General features: G+C 43.9%; 1 protein-coding gene across 3 annotated transcripts in view; it reads right to left on the bottom strand.

Moving 5' to 3' along the window:
- The window catches only part of STX6 (syntaxin 6), a 176,168-nt gene that overhangs the window by 113,545 nt on the left and 44,980 nt on the right, over window positions 1–17,643 (bottom strand). Inside the window, exon 8 of one of the 3 annotated variants that reach the window (XM_029617759.1) lies at window positions 11,534–11,880. The exons of the other annotated variants lie outside the window; for them this stretch is intronic. Within the exon in view, the coding sequence (XP_029473619.1) occupies window positions 11,825–11,880 (56 nt within the window). The 3' untranslated portion in view covers window positions 11,534–11,824. Of the gene's footprint in view, window positions 1–11,533; window positions 11,881–17,643 lie in introns of those variants that run through there. 3 annotated transcript variants of the gene reach the window in all.

The raw sequence follows: 17,643 nt of genomic DNA on the forward strand, positions 1-17,643 counted from the left end.
TGTTGAAGGAAGATTTTCCACTTTTCCTTCTATTTTTACATAGTGGGAGAGATTTCATGTTGTTCCCTGCTGCTGTCCAATGGAGAGAGATAGCATCTACTTAATCAAGTAAGGGAGAATAATTCAGACATTAATCCAGTTTCTGAATGGAGTACAGATGCCAAGAAGAAAGGAGCAGAGTGGACTGGCTCGGGTTTAGGACTGCTCAAATACCATTCAGTATTCAGAAGTTGGAGTGAAGAGGTATCACTCGGGTACCACAGGCGTAAGGAAGTGATTGCTAGGCCCCCTCACTCAAGGTATGTAAAATGAGAGTTAACTGTTCATCAGATATCCTATCAGTAGCGTGGAGAGGGAGCTATTTCATGACTGAAGAAAAACCCAGTCATCGATTTCTGCAACAAAGTGAGAAACTTGCAGAAAGTGTGCGATACCATGAGCGGCCTTGGCGCCATGGTGTGTGCCAGAGGACAGCAGCTGGAGTCAGACCTTCTCTTTTATTATGTGCACTCAAGAAAAGCACAGCCAGTCTGCTTACCCTCAGCAGTTTATTCCTGTCATAAAGTTAGTGCTCCCAAAAATGATCACTCAGTGAAAATAGAATCTAAACCCCCACTTGTGATAACGAAGGGAGATAGTCATACTTGGCTATCGGTCTCTAACTACAGTTCTTACTGATGTCTCAACATAATCACTGGACTCCACCTTGTAGTGCTTAATCACTTGTTTAAATTGGGGGTTTTTTGTACCAATAAAAAAACTTGTTTGAAACTGCAGCGTAGTACTCTACATCTGCTAGAAACAAATCGGATAGGGACTCCATTTCAAAAAAATATCTTTTTCAGGGATAAATCACTAACTTGAATGCTGCTGAATAGCAGCAGATCTTTTGGAATTGCACAGTCCAGAGCCATGGATTTAATGTTACAATATAAACCCCATGACCTGCAGGGAGCCAGTAAAAATCAGTGACATTTACAGTAACCAATGCTAATCTTAATGCACTTAATTGGTATTCAAAGTATACTACTGTCCACTGTCATTGGGTACAAAACCTGCGAGCCATGTACAGCCCACTGATGTAACTAAGCCTAGGCACTCACCATGTCAAACGTGACTTTTGTGCTGCCACAGCAGCAGGACACATATGGGTGCATCCATTTATTCAATTTAAAATCAACAGGAAGATTAATACAGATTGCACTTCCCATTTTGTAGTTTGACGTCGTAAGTCTGGCCTCTAATGTTTACATTGGACGTACAAGCAAGGAATATAGTTGAGGTTGATAAAACATTGGAGTTGCCTGAAGCCTGGAAAACTCAGTGCACCCATTGTACAACATTGCATGGACAGACATCCTAGATTTTTGCATCTTAAATGGCTCCTCACTGGGTCTCCATGAAGCACTGGGCTGGCATACTTTAATATAATTAGGTTTTGTACCCAATGACCATGTCCATCTCTCACTCCTTATTTATTTATTTACAAGTATTTCTTTCCTGTGCCTTCCACGTGTTGGAGCTGCGTATATACAATTACATACATCATTTAAAACAGAACACTCATTGCACACAAACATGCTACTTTCATAAGGAAAACATCAGATAAGAGCTGCGAGCTGGCCAGGGGCTGAGAAGGCTTTCTGAAACAGGTTTTTAAGAGCTTTTTTAAACTCCTTGGAATCTACCTCTCCCCCTCCTCTCTCTCTCTCTCTCACACACACACTGCCTTCCCTTCTGCTCACCTCTCCTTCTCCTTCCCTTGCTGCGGCTTCCTCTTCTGCTGGTGGATGCCACCTTTGCTGTGCTGCTGTGTGTGCCTCCTCCTCGTGCTGGTATTTGGGGGGTGGAATTGGGAATTCTACGGCCATTATTGCCCCCTACCGTGCTGGATGTCCTCGGCCATGCGTGCATGCAACTTGCCTTATAGGACGATCTGCTGATGACTGACGCACTATCATTAACATAGTAGATAAGCCACTGCTGTTAGCTTTAAGGACATACACTTTGATGATCCTGTAGTACTTTTTTTGAAAGTTTAGTTTTCATTGTGGCTGGGGTCTAATTTTTGCTTCCTGTAAAAGCACCACCACCTACAAAGGTGTTCAGGCAAACCAACAGCCTCCTACCTATAAACACGCAGTACGCGAGGCATGCGTGCACCAAGCCAGAGCACACAGACTCCTGTCCGTACAGGTGCTCACCCACAAACCCAAGCCATTACATAAAGCTTAATGGCTAAAATAGTTCTATCCCGCATTATCTAAAACTCTGTATCCTTACAGAATGAGCCATGTGCATGGAAGCCTCCACATCCACGCTCTTAAAATGTGCACCAAACCCCCCCCCAAAACCTAGTGGGACGGGAGCCAGGAAGCCAAGACACCTGCCCCGATGCTGCAGCCTTTTCCTGAGCTCATCCATTTCCCACAGCCTTTCCTCTCATCCTGCTCCCTGCCCCCATCCTCTCTTCCTTTTGTTTCCAGCGCTCTCCCCCTGAGAGCTTCTATTCCAATGCTAATGAGCCCAGGTGTCTGGACAGATTGCGGCTCTGCTCCCAGAGGGAAGGGGGGTTGGGCAGGAGAGACTGCCTGACAGCCCCTCAGGCCTCAGCTGTCGCTGCAGAGCTGAGCACAGAAGAGTTCAGAGCCCAGTCAGCCCCCCCCAGCTCACAGCATGCGCTCCAGCATAAAACCTCCCTACCCTGCAAGCACTGCTCCTCAGGCCTCTGATGTTAATGGATGTACAGTAGTACAGAGAGGCAGCCACCTTACCCAGGCTGTTCCAGCTCCTGAGCTTTTCCCCTTCGGTTTTGGATCCGATTCTACTCCCCTCCCTCCATGCGGTCCAGAGCCCTTCAGGAGCTGCACTTTATTCCTGGCGCTCATTCCCAGCTCGCATTCAAAGGAAACAAATTAAACAAGTGGATATCCATCCCAGACCTGTGAGAGTACAGGACGGAGGCTGAGGTGGTTCTTGCTTAATCACAACCAATCCGGAGGAATACGGGGCTGTCTTTGTATTTATGACTAGCAAGATCCGGATTCAGAGCTGAAAGCAAAGGCAGCTTTCTCCCCACTGCCTTGCCGCCCTTAGGAGTGAGAAGAGCACAGCGCAATGCCCAGAGACCTGCCTGCCCCGGCAGCGCTAACCAAGCCTTATTCAAGGCACCCACTATCATGGGGAAGGCTTAACATGACCCAAAGCAACAGGGCCAAGGATCCTGGGCAAGGTGCCTCATAGGCCGCAACTGCGCCCTAGTACTTAGCATTTCTAACGCAGTACCAGACCTGAGCAGCGCTGTACAGATGCTCATAAAATACAGTCCCTGCTCTATGGAGCTTACAGTCTACCCAAGCCAAGCTTACACGACAGTGCATTTATTGTAGACATAAATAGGATTTAAAAGCAGCTTCAAAAAGCTGAGGTTTTAGACTGAATTTGAATATAACCAGATCACTTTGCTCTCTCTCCACTCACACCTTGGATCTCATCCCTCCTTGCTCATACCTCTTCTAGCCTTCTCTCTCACCCTCCAGTCAGTGGTGGGTGGTGACATTTAAATTAAGGGATTCAATCTCTCTCAGCCCCCTTTCCATTTCTCCTCCCCCCACTCCTGAGTCACCCGCAGTCTCGCTCCCTCTGTCCCCTTTCCTATATGGCATTAGGCCTTTCCTATATGGCATTAGGCCTTTTGGAATATGCCCTGGGTGTGGGCCTGGCCCTCAGAAAGCCATGAATAAACAATTACAATACATTAAACCTCCCATACCAAAGGAACACTAACTGCCAGCACTCAAAACAGTAAAAGCCTTACCTAGAAAAAGGCTACTCTGCAAATATTACATCAGGCCCTAAAACACCAATATACCTCCTATTAAATAAACAGTACAAGGCAGGCTGCCTAAAATACCTGCAAAATAAATACAAATAAATAAAACTCCCTAGGCCTCTTCTTCAGCTGTCAGGTCAGAGACATTCACATCTAAAGCCAGGTCCTATTTTGTCTCAGTAGCTCATGTAGAGTATTGTGGGATAGTACACACATAGCTCCAATAAAAGTATCACAGCCTGTCAAGAATACAGTTTACCCCAAGTGACAAATCTGCCATATCAAAACACTAACTCCCAGGACTCAAACAGCAACCACTCTACTCAGGAAAGAGCAGCACTGCAAATATTACATCAATAAAGCACTTAAAAACAGCAGACATATCAAATAACATCCAACAATTAAAACTAATAGGGATTAAAAAAAAAAATCCTCTGCTCTCCATACCTGGGAACTTTTGAATTCCAGTCACCTTGAGATTGTCCTCTTTCTCTCCTCCATACACACACACACACACACACACACTCTCTCTCTCTCTCACACTCAGTGGCCTTTTTCTTCTTCATGCACACACTCACATACAAAGGCACTCTCTCTCTCCCCCACACAGAGGCACTCTCACATTCAGTGGCTCTCTCCACACACACACACAGGCACTCTCTCACATTTAGTGGTTCTCGCCCCCCCCCCCCCCCACACACACACACACATACAGGCACTCTCTCAAAGTCAGTGGCTCTCGCACACGCACATACAAAGGCACTCTCACACACTCAGTGGCTCTCTCCGCACACACACAGTCTCTCACATTTAGTGGCTTCCCCCCCCCCCACACACACACAGGTACTCTCTCAAAGTCAGTGGCTCTCCCCCTTACACACAGGCGCACATACAAAGGCAGGCTCTCTCTCTCCCACACAAAGGCACTCTCACATACTCAGTGGCTCTTTCTTCCTCATGCACACACATGCACATACCCACATGCAAAGTGTTATTATTTGTGACAGTTGTAGGTGGATCCTTGGCCGGTGGTAGATGACCACGCCCTCGGGGGAAGATCCTGAGAGGGACCACGGGTCAGGCTCAGAGTTGGGAGACAGACACACACTAGTTCTTTTATTAAACTGTTTTAAAGAACCACCAGAGGTGGCAGTAGTGAGCTGGAAGAGCCCGGCTGGGCTGTAGTCCCTCAGGCATTGTAACAGCGATCCCAGGATGGCTGAGCTGTAGCGAAACTGAGAGAGTGAGTAGGCAGAGTATGCAGAGTTCAGGAACAGATCCTTGATGGTAACACTCACACTGTAGTCCCTTAGAACAGTCCAGGAGCTGGAATGAAGTAGGCCCTCGAGGAGCGAGAGGGAAAGCTCTGAGAGAGAGATGGTAACTCACTGGTGTTGTAGGCAGCGGTGACTTCCTGGCAGAAGTTATATTCAGTAGCAGGTTCGGGAACGTGGGCCCTTGAGGAGTGAATACCGGTTCCAGACTGCGACCTGAAAAGTAAAAGAGAGAGCGAGGCCCCCGAGGAGCGGGTACCCCTGGTAAAGTCCAAGGAGGCAGAGTAGCAAGGTAAGTGGAGAGCGAATCCCATCCGCAGCGATACCTGGAGGCAGTTAGGTAGGAAACCCTTTGCTAACTCGATTAGTTAGCAAAACAAGAGACCTTAAATATCCGAAGATGATGACATCATCTCAGGGGGACGCCCCTGAGGTTCACGCCACTGCTGGTACTTGAGTCGGGGCCACGCCAAGCGCGCGCCCTTAGGCCTCAGAAGAACATGACAGAACGCAGTGTCTAGCCGGTCCGGGAACGCCGGAGGTCGGCAAGATGACACCGCGGCAGCCAAACTTCCATCAACCCAGGAGGGAGTCGCCAAAGAGGTAAGGTGGGTGGAGTGGAGACATTGGGCAGCGACGGTCGCAACACAAAGGCACTCTTTCGCACTCTCACTCTCTCCCTCCCTCTCTCACACACATACAGGCACTCTCCCTCTCTCACACACATACAGGCACTCTCTCAAAGTCAGTGGCTCTCCCACTCTCTCACTTGCTCTCACACACACTCACTTACAAACGTTCAAGGCTTCCCACTCTCTTCATCACCTCTTTGCCAGGTTGTGGGTCCTTCCGTCCCCGCATGGCCTGCCAGGACTAGTCTTCACCTGCCAATGGGATAGGCTCTATTGGTGGTCGCGGGATCACCGTGGGGCCTGCCAGATCACAGGTTCTCTGTGACATGGACCACAGCAGGAGTTGCATTCATTCCATGTCATCTCCTCCTACTGATTTACCGATAAGCTGGGAGATTGGCCCCGCGGCAGCAAGAGATGACGTTCACTTAAACGCAACTCCAGCTGCCGGCCATGGGAAAAAGGAAGTGGACTGAGTGGTTAAGTGGAGCATTGGCTCAGGCCAGGGTTTGGTTTATTCCTGCCCAACTTGAGAAACAAAACTGCAAATAAATAAAGGAAATTGGTTGGTGCTGAAGATTTACGGAATCCCTTAAAGGCCCTGACCATATGCCACTGCATCCAGTTCTCCCTATCCCAACATTTCACTTCCCCAACTGTCCCCTCCATTATCGTTATTTCTTGAACTGTAAGGCGTATTTATCCAAGCAGTTCACAGTAAAAACAGACATAAAATGTCAAAATGTAGACACAAAGCAGTACATGACAAATTAAAATTCACTGCCTGTCTCCACTCTCCATCTCCTCCTCATTGGGTTGCTCTCCTTATCAATCTCCTATCTGGGTTCCATCTCCCCCAACCCTCACACTCTCCCCCCCTCTCGTTTTATTCACCTTCTCCTCCCCCCTCCAGTTTGACTCCTTCACTCCCAATTATCTCCTCTCCTATTCCCCCTCTCCGATTCACTCTCATATGCAGTCATGCCTTGAATGCCATCGGCTTTCCCTCCTAATATTCTCTTTGGTTCCCAACCATTCACCCTCCCCCTACCCACCCCATTCAACCCCTTCCCTCCTCACACTCTCTCACACACAACCTCCAGCTCCATCTAACCCCAACACAGATCTGCTCTGTCTTGCACCACAACCCAAATGCCACCATCTCCCCACCCCCCCCCCAACACACATCCCCTCCTTCCACATTCTCATGTACCTCCAAACCCATCAGCTGCAATCAATTATAATTAGCCTATATCTTCCAAATTGACTGTATAATTACAATTACAGCAATATATATGTAATTGTAATTATAAACTCATCATTTACTTCCATTGTCCTATGGAAGATGCTTTCATTTTGATAAAAATGCATGTGCCCTATTTATCTAACATATTCTTCATTAGGGAAAAAGCTACACCTATTCTGACCCTTACATCTGCTTAGGTTCACACAGCTTTCTGTGCTCCATTTAACTAGGTAAGAATGGATCTCTGACTAAGACCTGTAAATTAGCTCAGAAAATGTGGCTTGCTTGTTAAATAGCAGTGAGATACTAAAGCAGCATTAGTAACGTAGACGGGGGAGACAAGCAGGCCAGTCTGGACTGGCTCCAGTTCCTACATTTTCTTATTCTGTGCATGGCATGCGTACATGTAGAGGAACGGAAAAGCATCTTTCCCCTGATTGAGGGGAGAGGCAAAGGTCATTACTCTCCAGTCAGTTTTCAAATCTGATCTCCGAGAACCCCTGGACAAGCCTGATTTGGAAAGAATATTCATGAAGTATTTCCGTAAGATCCAGGTGAATTTGCCCATTTTGGTTATCCTTAAAATCAATGCTCATGGATTTTCCAGACCTGCGTTGGACAATCATGAAGTTATAGGAAACCCCAATTCGATTATGAAGCACTAACAGATGGTTCTTACAGCACCTTTGTCCAACACACTTATGGACACAAGAGCAGTGCTTCTCAACCCCATCCTTGGCACACCTAATCAGTCAGGTTTTCAGGATATCCACCATGAATATGCATGAGATAGATTTGCAAGCATATTAGTTATGCTGTCTACTTAACATTTTAGCAGGGGCACGTTCTGTTTTATTTTTTATCTTTGTTGTTACAAATTATTGATATTGCTATTTTTTATTCTATGTATCTTTATTTTGTTTTAATTATTGTTGCAATTCATTTGTTTTAATTTTACCATTCGTTTAGGTCTTCCAAAAAGAATGTTAGCTCACTTACAGAATGCCACTGTAAGAGTTATTACAAGCAGCAAGCCTCTCTGCTTTCCTTTCGTTGGCTCCCTGTAACGTCTAAGATAGAATTTAAAGTTCTGTCAGTAATAGTCCTTTTTTTTTTTACTTGGCAGTTAAGATCATTCACCTTGTCCCCAACAAGAACATTAGGCTTGAAGTGCCTTTAACCAAATCTATTTCTGAAGTCAGGGAACATTTTTTTCTCAGGACTATTTATTTATTTATTTATTTAACATTTTTTATATACCGAAGTTCTAGCAACAATGTTGCTAATCATTTCGGTTTACATATAACATTGGGGTGACTTAACATGTGTGTCTTACATGGAACAGGAACTTGGAGAAAATTGAATAAATACTAATAACAAATAACATTAAAAACAACAGTAGTAATAGAAATGTTATATACAGGCGATTAAAATCAATTATGAATAAGGTATCTGCAAAATAGATAGGAGGGATTGGAAAATTAATTGTTTAGATGTCGAGCAAGAGGTATTATATGGCATAGACCTGGAGGAGCGATTTGAGAATAGAACTCAATCGTAGGCTTGAGAGAACAGCCAAGTTTTAAGTCTTTTTTTAAAAGTGAGGGGGCATTGTTCAAGCCTGAGATCCGATGGTAGAGAGTTCCAGTGGATCGGACCTGCAGTGGAGAAGGCTCTTTTGTTTGACGAAATTTTGAGTGGAGGGGTTTTCAGAGAACCTTTTTGCGCCGTTCTCAGTGGACGGGAGGAAGTATGTAACTGGAATGGGATCCTGAGGTCTAGGTATGAGGCTTTGTAAATGGATTTATGGATGGATGAAAGGGTTTTGTAGGTGATTCTGTATTTTATAGGGAGCCAATGTAGATTTTTTAATATTGGTGTTATGTGGTCCCTTTTTTTTGCTTTAGTTAAGATCCTGGCAGTGGCATTTTGGAGCATTTGTAGCGGTTTTAGCGAGATATCTGGGAGACCAAGTAAAAGGGAGTTGCAGTAATCAATTTTAGAAAATATGATTGCTTGCAGAACTGATCTGAAATCCTGGGGGTACAATAAAGGTCTGAGTCTTTTTAGAACCTGGAGTTTGAAGAAGCATTCTTTCACTGTGTTACTGATGAAACTTTTGTAATTCAGTAGGTTATCCATAGTGACTCCTAGGTTTCTGACCTGGGTAGATAGAGGAGGTGGTGCCGAAGGATAAGTGTTGGAGAGTTGATAGTTGCCTTCTTGGGTGATTAGGAGGTATTCTGTTTTGTTGGTATTCAGAACTAGACAGAGATCAGCAAGGAGATTGGATATGGAGAGGAAGCATGAATTCCAAAAGTGAAGAGTTTCTTGCAAGGATTTGGTGATAGGAATAAGTATTTGGACATCGTCCGCATAAAGGTAGTGGGTTAGATTTAGCTTAGAAAGTAGGTTGCAGAGTGGGAGCAGGTAAATGTTGAATAAGGTCGGGGATAAAGAGGATCCTTGAGGGACGCCAAGGTTAGAACTGATCGGTTGAGATACATAGTTGTTTATCTTAACTTTATAGGACCTGTCTTGTAGGAAGGATTTAAACCAGTTGAGTGCTGTGTTTTTGATACCTATCTCTGTTAGTCTGTCTAAGAGGATCTTGTGGTTTACAGTATCAAAAGCCGCTGAGAGATCAAGGAGGATCAATAAGCAAGGGTGTTTTTTCTCTAGGTTTAATAGAATATTGTCGGTTAGAGAAATGAGAAGGGATTCAGTGCTTCGGGATTTGCGGAATCCAAATTGAGTTGTGGCGAGAATGTTGTTATCGTCCAGGAATTCGCAGAGTTGATGGTTGACTAATCTTTCTAGGATTTTAGCTATAAATGGGAGATTGGCTATTGGTCGAAAGTTGGCTGGAATTTCCGGAGAGAGGTTAGGCTTTTTTAGAAGGGGTTTTAGTATAGCGAGTTTGAGTGGGGTTGGCACTAAGCCCTGCGTAAGGGAGGCATTGATGATTTGAGCAATGGGCTTCGCAATAGCTTTGGCACCAGCAATGAGCATATTAGCAGGAATCGAGTCAAGCGGGTGGGATGCAGGTTTAATTTTTTTTAGAATGTTTTCAATCTCTATAGTGGATGCTGGCTCGAAGGCTTCGAGGCTTGAAGTCTGAAGAGGATTGGAAGTTGAGAGAGGAGGTTGGGGGGAAGTTTTTTTCAGATCCAGGAGAGGTTTAAGTAGGTTGGATATTTTCTCCTTGAAGAAGATAGCAAGTTCTTCGGCTTTGCTTGCAGATTTTTCATCTGGGATGATGAATGTGGGTGGTTTAATGAGGGATGAGACCAGGGAGAAAAGAGCTTTTGGATCATAGATGAAGTGGTGGATTTTTCTAGAGTGGAAATCTTTTTTTTTCTGTAGGATGGAGATCCTGTAATTGGTGCATGATGGTTTTGAAGGCTGAGTTGTTTTCTAAAGTCGGGTTTTTTCTCCAGATGAGTTCTTTGTTTCTAAGTTCCCGCTTTAAATGTCTAAGTTCAGGGGAATACCATGGCTTTTTCTTTTCTTTGTTAGAGTTGATGGTTTTGGAGATAAGAGGGCATGTCTGATCAGCAACTTTTTTGGTTATAGAGGACCAGGAAAATTCCAGGACCAGGAAAATTCCACCAGGTGGGACTAGCTCCCACCTGGTGGAATTCCTTGCCAGCAACACTTAGAAATTATTTCTTATGATTTTTTTTTTTTTTTTTAAGAATTGGTCATTTTTATTTGGCCGATTAGAATTGAAAAAGGCTGTGATGAATTTTTCTCTCTTTCTTTCTTTTTAACGTACGGGCTTTTTCTGGATAAGATTCATAAGGTCAACTAGTGCGTGAACCAGATTTTGTATGCTATTGTAATTTATTTTTTTAATCATTTTGGATATTTTATTAATGGGTGTATGGACATTTAAATTAATTGGAAATGTTCTTAATGTAATTTGAATTTTTTTATTTTGTAATCTGCTTTTGAACAGTCTCAAATAATGGACTACTTTTGGAATACTGTATTTCTCTAATTGTTCTTAAACTATTAAAAGCGTAGAGCATGTTGTGTAGATCAGTGAAACAAACTCCTTCTACTTTAATGCATTTTGATTTGTATTTTTTAGACAGCAGCATGCAAGAAATGCACGGGGGTGTGAAGACTTTTGCAATGCACTCCGTTGTGCCTTAGGCCCATTTCTTGCTAACGCCTTGGCACAAGCATGTGGCCCTGCTCCAAGCGACCTTCGTGCTGCCCACAGGCAGAGAAGCCAGGACATTTCTGTCAGAAAGCAGTGTTTTATTTTTAGCTTCTGGTTCAGTTCTATCTGCATTAATTAGTTTGAGCTTAGTGGCACTGTTACTGCTTTATAGATTTGTCAAAAAGACGGCTGGCAGTAGCCCATGCAGACCCATGATGCTGGGCGCCAGGTATCTCACTGGCACAGCAACTCTTGAACATGTCCGTGAAGTGGTCGGCACTTTCAACAAGCCTAGGGAACTTTGAGTTTACCAAGAGTTGCTTGACTGGCATTTCTTTTACTAGCAAACTTGCAATAAAAAGGACACTGGCAACAACGCCACGTGGTAAATGACTTGGTCACTTTAATACTGTACAAAGATTAGTGTTACACTCTCCAACACATCAGGCAAGCAGGCTCAAACTCAGGAAACAGAAACCCATGGTTTACATCGGCTGCTTCGCTGCAGCATATTCCCCCCCCCCCCCCCCCCAATCAGTCTTTTCAAATAGAGAAAAAAAATCTCATCTTGCTTATTAATGGCTCCCAGTGCTCCTTCCCCTATTGAAACATCAAGCTGGAGTTTGTCTCTTTAAATCCTATGTTCTTGAGGGTGCAGAAGCCAATCTGTTATTCACCCCAGACACGACCTGGGAAAAACTGGATGCTTGGTAGATTGATTCCTTCTATTGAAGCAACATAAGAATAGTAAAAAAAAAAAAAGGTGTACATGAGCATTGGAAGTCGTATAGGCCTCTTCTTCTGCGTGTTATCAATTACGTAATCCCAGACTTTGACATTTCAGTAGTGCAGAAAGTCGCTGCCTGGCCAATAACTGTCCTCCTGCAGGTTTTCGCTATTTCTAATCTCAGAATATCTTGCCAATTCAATCCTGGGGTTTCCCTTCAGAACATCTTAAGGTGGTTAGGGGCATCACCTCCAGCAACCAGGAAGGCTGCTGTGCAGTGTACAGGAAGCTTGTCTGGGTTTGGTTTTACAGTAGTTCATCACATTAGAAAAGTTATAATGACACAAAATACAAGACTAACGCAAAAAGAAGTCTGGCGTGATTAGCAGGCCCAGGCCTCTGAACTTCAAAGGTTCCAGCAGACCCACAGCTGTCCAGGAAACAGTTTCCCAAGTGCCCAGTGCCACAGTAGCCCAAAGTCCATATGCACAGAACACTAACCAGAAAGGCTCATCTGTGCTGCTCGTTTAGCAAGAGGTGCACAGCTCCCTGTCCATGGAACAAGCCCTCTCAGCATTTTTTTTTTTTAAATGACTTGCAGGGCTGTTAGGAATTGAGGAATTTCCATTTTCACCTACTCCAAATACATCTCCAACAAACAGTCATTTGTCCTTTTTAAACTTAACCTTCAGGCAGTAATCTGTTCTCAGTTGTACAACTATCAGCTCGCCTGTTTCTGCCTCCTCGTGTGGTCAGGCTTCTTGGCCAGTTTTATTTTGTGTCCTACTGTGCTTTCTTTCTTATATTTGTCTCTCTTTTATGATCACAGCCCTTGCTGTTAAAAATCACCTCTCTCTGTCTGCTGTCTGTTCTGCAGGCATCCGTGTAAAGCCTGCATGGCGTATGAGAAGGATCAGATCACTAGCACCCGGATCTACTTCAATCCATAATGGTGGGAGTGGTTAAGTAAAAGAGTTTTCAAACAACTACAAACACTTAATTCTCTACACAAATTAAATACAAACCAGAAAGAGAGAAACTGAAATCTGAATGACTGTTTAATTCTAGCTGGATTCTATATAACCTTTTATACAGACATTGCTGCTTTAAAGCCAGGTGGGATATTACACTTTGGCAGCAGGAGGACTTCATGCCGAGTAGACATAGCTACAGAAGTCAAAGGCTCTAGACAATAATAGGAAGCAGAATGTGGGTATAGCGGGTGTTAATGTACTCCAGCCAAAACGGAGAGTGTGATGGCGCAGCATTAATATCCTTATCTCAATGACAACGTGCACAAACTGAACTCCTTATGCAACACAGGGCGTATACCGGCGCTACAGGATCTCAAAGACTGGGCCCTATTTGCGCCAACTTCCATCTCTAGATCCCACTTGCTGCTAACTGTCCAAATGTGAACTTAAAGGAAGCCATCACCTCAAAGAATTGTAGGCCGGTTTGTGTTTCACACAATGACCAATTCAATCATCAACTCTTGTCTTTGCTGTATGCGAATTCCTATGCTTCATAACTCAAGAAAGCAAAACATGGGAGAAAGCCTCTGCATAGTAACATAGTAGATAACAACAGTAGAAAAAGACCAAGCAGTCCATCCAGTCTAGGTGTATCCCAGCTGCCAGCCATACCGCGTGAACACCTGTAAGATCTCTCTCCTTAATCAGGACAGGTTTTGTCGTCTTCAGTTGTATTCTACAGTTTTAGGCAGATATGTACACAAGATCTCCAACACAGATCCAGTACCTCTCCATATCTTTCAAGGTTTTGTAATAATATAAACTGCTGTCAACAGCAACATCTTGGTTCTTAGGTCCCCTGTGCAGCCTACCAGAAAGACCTGGCTCCAAAAGCACCTACATTTCTGACAGGACTCCTAGGCAGACCCAGCTACTTCTTGTTTCTATCTTTGCAGCCTGCCAGACATACCTGGCTGCCTGCATTTCTGCTAGGACATAAGAATTGCCATATTGGATTTCTAATGTTTCATATATTACCACTTTGCCATTCATTCTGGCAGCCTCAATGTCCACTGCTGATCATTCGAGCAAGGCATTCTAACATTTGAACACATGCCACTAGACTGTGCTTCTACTAACGCTTCACTTTTATGTAACCAAGGATCCTCTGTGCTTTGTTTATACCTTCATAAAGACCTATACTTTTTTTTTTTTTAATCTCCATCCTCTGCTTGGGAGGGGTGTTCCATGAATCCACCACCATTTCCTTGAAAAAAAATATTTCCTGATGTTGCTAATGCGTTTCAGGTATTTGAATGTCTATCGTCTCTCCTACAGGGTATACACATTTAGGTTCTATAGTCTCAGGTCATAGGGATTTTGGGGGGCCCTTCTCCGGTCTATAACCTTCAGGATGTGCAGCCTCCAGCACTGGAACCTGTACTCCAGATGAGGTCTCACCCTTTTCACTTAATTATTCCTCTCCCTGTACACCCTAGCATCCCTCTGACTCTGGCCACTGCACTATCTTAAGATTATCTGCTATAATCAATCAATTCATGGTCTCATGGACATTGGTAGCCAACTCCCCATCATGTATGTAGACCCCTGCGTTTTTTAGTCATGAAACTGAGCTGGCAAGCTCTTAGATTGCTCATTTCAGCTACACCCTTTGACACATCCAGTCTGTTGCCCATCTCAGCTTCAAAGAGAAAAACGTTTCCTCCTAACCCCTCCACACTATTGCTTACAAAAATATTGATGGAACCAGCCGCAAGACCAAACTGAGGCATATTTTGCTCACCATCGCTCTTTTATCAGATTAAACTGAATATGCCAACATGCTTTGTGCTTAAATGATGTGGTGGATAGAAGTGTGTTTCTGTATGCACCTATCATCCCGTTTACTGTTGGTATAATATGCACCAGTCTATCTGTGCGATATTAGCACCAACACAGCGATTTATATCCCAGGGTACAAAAAGTCTTCAAAGTTTAGCATTTAGAGACATCAAAAAGAAAAAGTTGGTCAACCGATTAACTTAGACTAATCCTCCATATATTTTCTTCTGTTTTCCTCGATTGTTGTCACCTGAAAACTGCAATTCTTTTGAACTACAGTTCTAGACACTTGAAAGAAAATATTGCAAACAATGGTGTCTCCTCTTCCATTCAGATGTAGTTTGATTCAGAATAACGAACCAAGCTAAAAAACAACTCTGAGCAGAGTCCACTTACATGTTACGAGCCAACATTAAAAAATGTGTGCATACAACAAATGCCACTGCAACCAGAAAGGCACATAAAGCACACCCTAAACACGGAAACAAACCATGAAAACTCAAAAGTGCCTCAACATGACAGTTTAGTGGGTGCATAAGAGGCCAAAGCAGCACCCAGTGTTTGTATTCTGTTTTCTTCAGGTAATTCAAAAACCCATCATATAAATTATATTCTTAGGGGTTAATTTTCAAAAGGATTTGCACACCTAAAGGTCGGTTTTATACATGCAAACGCATTTTACGCATATAAGTGGGCTTTTGAAAATGGCTACAATATCTGCCATTGAATCGTCAATACGTTTTACTCATGCAAGGGCAATTTAAGCATGTAAATGTGTTTTTGAAAATTGCTATGATTGACTGTTTCATTTACATGTATAACTCCTTTGAAAATTATCTCCTTAATGGGAGAAATGGACGACTGCATAAAGACACACCAGTCAGTGAAGACCAGATTAATATCTTACAATTAGAAAATGTGAACAAGGGCCAGAATTGACTGGTGAACCTTAGCTGTAGGAATGTACAGAACTACTCTATTTTCCAGTGTTTAGGTCGCACCCCTTTTCATGAAAAATTCAGTAGATAAGTCGCACTGTTAGATAAGACTTGGGTGATCACGGCGAGGATGAGGTGTGGTAGGCGAGTGCCGAGCGTTCCGGATGTATGTAGGAGGTGTCGTAGGGGAGTGCCGAATGTTAGCAGGCTGCGTTGCGTGCGAGCGGCTGTTGGTGAGGCCACGTGGGAAGCATCCCAGGGGAGCGCCAAACGTTAGCGGGCTGCGTTGCGTGCGAGCGGCTGTTGGTGAGGCCACGTGGGAAGCATCCCAGGGGAGCGCCAAACGTTAGCGGGCTGCGTTGCGTGCGAGCGGCTGTTGGTGAGGCCACGTGGGAAGCATCCCAGGGGAGCGCCAAACGTTAGTGGGCTGCGTTGTGTGCGAGCGTTATTGGTTAGGCCATGTGGGAAGTGTCTTAGGTGCTGCATAGTGTGCGAGCGGCTGTTGCTGACCGCGCAGAGGAGCGAGCAGCATGGAGGCTCAGTTGGTAAGGAGAGAGAGAGAGAGACACGCTGACACTGAAAGCACTGCATATTAGTTGTACCAGTGTATAAGACGCAGTGACGGGAATGCCAGAAAAAAAATGCAACTTATACATAGGAAAATACAGTACACTCACCCTTTAGCATTAAGTCAGTAAACAATGCAGCAACACAGAGAAGAATATGACAGATAAGGATCATAAGGCCCATCTGGATTGCCCAATTTCCTTTAGGACACAATGCTAGACTTTACTTGGTTTCAGCTTTCCTTTCACTTCTCTTCAACTAAGGATACCTGGTGCTTATCACATGCTTTTTAAAAATTGTTACTGTTTTTGCCTCTAAAATTGAGGTTCCCTCCACATATATGAGAAGACTCACATTTCTCACTAGAGCACGACTCAGGGGATCTATCTCAGAGGTGGGCAAAGCTACAACCCATGAGCCATATTTGGTCAGGGGGGGAGGAAGCATCACATTGGCCTGCATGGGCCAAAAGGAGGAGGCAGTCAAAGCTGAACAGGCCGAAGGGTTGAAATTGGTGAGGGTCAGGCCTGGAAGAAGGAAGGTGAAGAGTTCTGGGATCTAATATCTGTTAATAAATCATTTTTAGTCAAGGTTATCAACATATATGACAGCTATGACTTTGTACACTAAAATGGCACATATTTTCAGAAGGCATTCGACAAAATCCCAACTGAGAGGCTTCTAAGAAAACTAAAAAGTCATGGGATAGGTGATGGCCTTTTGTGGATTGCAAACTGGTTAAAAGACAGGAAACAGTAGGATTAAATGGTCTATTTTTACAGTGGAAAAAGGTAAACCATGGATTGCCTCAGGGATCTGTACTTGGATCGATGCTTTTTAATATATTTATAAATGATCTGGAAAGGTGTACAACGAGTGAGGAGATCAAGTTTGTGGATGACACAAAATTATGCAAAGTAGTTAAATCACAAGCGGATTGTGATAAATTGTAGGAGAACCTTGTGAGACAGGAAAATTGGGCATCCAAATGGCAGATGAAATTTAATGTGGACAAGTGCAAAGTGATGCATATAGGGAAAAATAACCCATGCTATAATTACACAATGTTAGGTTCTGTCTTAGGAGCTACCACCCAGTAAAGAGATCAAGGCGTCATAGTGGATAATACATTGAAATTGTCGGCTCAGTGTGCTGTGGTAGTCAAAAAAGCAAACAATGTTAGGGATTAGGAAGGAAATGGCAAATAAAATGGTGGATATCATAATGCTGAGACCGCACCTTGAATACTGTGTGCAATTCTGGTCGCCACATTTCCAAAAAGATATAGTTGCACTGGAGAAAGTGCAGAGAAGGGTGACCAAAATGATAAGGGGCATGGAACGGCTAAAGAATGTAGGGCTGTTCAGTCTGGAGAAGAGATGACTGAAGGGAGATATGATAGAGGTCTACAAAATCATGAACGGACTTGAACAGGTTAAT

This window comes from Rhinatrema bivittatum, chromosome 10 (genome assembly GCF_901001135.1).
Source record: "Rhinatrema bivittatum chromosome 10, aRhiBiv1.1, whole genome shotgun sequence".
Taxonomy (NCBI): Eukaryota; Metazoa; Chordata; class Amphibia; order Gymnophiona; family Rhinatrematidae; genus Rhinatrema; species Rhinatrema bivittatum.